Source organism: Aplysia californica, unplaced genomic scaffold, assembly GCF_000002075.1.
Source record: "Aplysia californica isolate F4 #8 unplaced genomic scaffold, AplCal3.0 scaffold00289, whole genome shotgun sequence".
Classification (NCBI taxonomy): Eukaryota; Metazoa; Mollusca; class Gastropoda; order Aplysiida; family Aplysiidae; genus Aplysia; species Aplysia californica.
This window is the reverse complement of record NW_004797559.1, coordinates 153,073-155,753: the sequence shown is the minus strand read 5'-3', so window position 1 is coordinate 155,753 and position 2,681 is coordinate 153,073. Positions and strand designations below refer to the sequence as shown.

Sequence of the window (2,681 nt, the reverse complement as noted above, 5' to 3'; positions counted from 1 at the left end):
TGTCAGGGGACAAACTTTTTGTACACCATGCAACCTCCATGCAGTTTTTTTTTTTTTTTTTTTTACATTCACATTTACTTTTGGTTTTGATCTAACAAAACTCATGTTGGTTATTTTAATTGCAATGAGCATACCAACAGTGTAATCTAATAATTCCATGGAATTTTTTTTTAGCTTTACACCACTTGCAACTTCTCTTGCAACTTTTTGCAACTTTTGCTATTTTGAAATGCAACTTTCTCTGAGGACAGGTGTACCGCATCTGTATCCTGGTCTGTGGGGACAAGTGTTTTGCGATCTGCCCGTTGCATGGGTGGCAAACGTTGTTAAGTTGTCCTATTTCTGTCTTTGTGTTCCATTGACGTGAAAGCATGACCTGCATGTGACTTGTCTCTGTGCACCTGTTGACTGGTACATCGGTAGCCTTCTGTGTGACAGCTGCTTTGTTTCGCGAAATGTATGAGCTTCTGAGATAACTGGGAGGAATGTACAGGTTATTTTGGAATATTTAAAAAAATAGACTTGTGGGCCTAAAACTTCTAATTCATCTCTCTATCTAAATTTTGATTTATAAGGATTTTGATCAAATACTGTCCAAAATATTGAGAACAGTTAGCCGCCAAAATTGGTAAAAGTTGAATTTACTCATGTGTATGGACATGAATATTCAAATGAACGGAACGCCTTACTCTTTTATTTTCGACACCCGATATTTTGATTTTGACGCCAATTATCTGTCATTACTGGCTACAAAATAGAAAGTTGCTCTCTTTGGCACATAAAGATAACTTTGCACTTTGCATACTACGTTTGTCATTTCTCCATGGAGTGGATGGCCCTGGTATGAATCCACAATGAGGTGATCTGAACTTGGTTTGTTTTAGGGAGTTTTTAAGGCTCCCCACGCATTTGGCTTGGTCCTATTGGTGATGGACATAAAACATGAAGGCCCCTCCTCATAAGTAGCCTTACAGTGTTGATAGGGGGCATTTAATCTATACTGCGACCAATGCCATTTCTGTTGTCTTTCTTTAGTAGGCTTTAAAAAATTACACAACGTAAGAAGTTGAGACTATGAGAAGGTTTTCCCACAAAAATTCTGAAATGAAAAGATATAGTTATGTGTCCTACTCCTTCAAGTTTAAAAATGTTATTGGTAGATTTTTGTGTCAGTCTTGTTTGATATGCTCCTTGAGTCATGACATGGGCAACCCTGGTCCTGTAGTCTTGCAAAAATGTTTTAAAATATGGGTACAGTCCCTGAAATGATGTCTGACTAGATTTTGTCTGTCCCATAGATTTGCCTGATGCTACGAGAATATGTGGTTGCACTTTGATGCTAGATGGGCAGGGGGCAGAAGTATAGATAGTTACATGAGTTGGTTGGTAGTTTTTCTCTGGGGTCAAATACAGTGGAGTCTGCTGAAACTGAAATCTGTGGGGCAGCCGGATTTTTTTTCATGGGGGGGGGGGGGGGGGGGGGGTGTTAGCCAGGTTTTCGGGTTTTAGAGAGGTTGCACAAAGAGAAGAAAAAAATCACAGATTATATTTTATTTCAGTTTTCCACCATTTTCGGTTCAACAGCACTCTTTTCAAATTAATGGTGACTCCACTGTATATCTCTTTTTAAAAATTCCTTTTCAGATCCCAAGAAGAAGTCTCTGCTGGACACCCTGATCTGGTTCCACTTCAAGGAAGGTTTCTCCAATGCTGTTCGGCGAAATGTCAAAGTGCAAGATTTGTTATGACCATGTATGATCCGAACTTTATTTTGTTGGAAATGGCAACTGTTGGTTGTTAATGGCAACAGCTGCAATACTTTCAGTTGTGTACATGATTCTGTAAGATGAGGATGTATGATGTATTAAGCAACAGTGATTAAGAAGAAAGACTTTCCTTGTGAATACTAGAGCTGGGCCGATACTATGATATCGAGTCGATACTGAGCAATTTTGCTTAGGTATCGAGTCGATTCTGAGTACTCGTACAGAACTTGAATAAAAAAAAAAAAGAACAATGCATGCATCCTGGCTTTAGTTTGTCATACACTCATACCAGTCATAGTATAATATGGCAACACTGTAACACAAGTGTCATTCAATGTAAATTATGTTTAATTCAACAAAGGTCAAATGAAAATGGATGAGATGACTGACTAGAAAAAAGGCTCTAACCAAAAATGCAACAATTACAAAAAACAGCATCAACTAAGAACTTTAGCATTTAAAATAATTGAAAAAGGTAGTGAGTAGAAAAAAGAAGAAAAGAAAAGAGAGAGAGAGACGGACAGACAGACAGACAGACAGAGAAGAATGAACAATCTTTAACAACATGCAATTTGCTTTAATTATAATGAACAACAAAAAAGTGTGTGAAACAAAATAATGTCAAATACATGTACATGTACACTTAAACTTAAACCTAAAACAAAAGCCCAAATGTGTCAAATATTAAGACACACGTACAAAATACATGCATTACGTGTTGTTTTGAGATGACCGTGCGACAGCCCAATAACAGCTATATTATGGCACCTTAAAAACAAGACAGTAGACAGAATTTACATATGTATGTAGGAAAGAAGTACATGTAGAATCTCGATGGTGCCCTCCAACCTTCCGCTTAACATATGTAAAACAACTGCAACATGTCTGTTAGACACAGAAAAAGACAGACAGAGA

The 2,681-nt window shown here is 37.5% G+C and overlaps 1 protein-coding gene across 1 annotated transcript in view; it reads left to right on the top strand.

Moving 5' to 3' along the window:
• LOC101860109 (chromosome transmission fidelity protein 18 homolog) overlaps positions 1–2,019 on the top strand; it is a gene marked incomplete at its 5' end in the record, with an annotated part of 41,477 nt that extends 39,458 nt beyond the window's left edge. Inside the window, 1 exon segment of the mRNA XM_013084383.2 lies at positions 1,645–2,019. Coding sequence (XP_012939837.1) covers positions 1,645–1,748 — 104 coding nt within the window.
• Between the last annotated feature and the right edge of the window lie 662 nt (positions 2,020–2,681).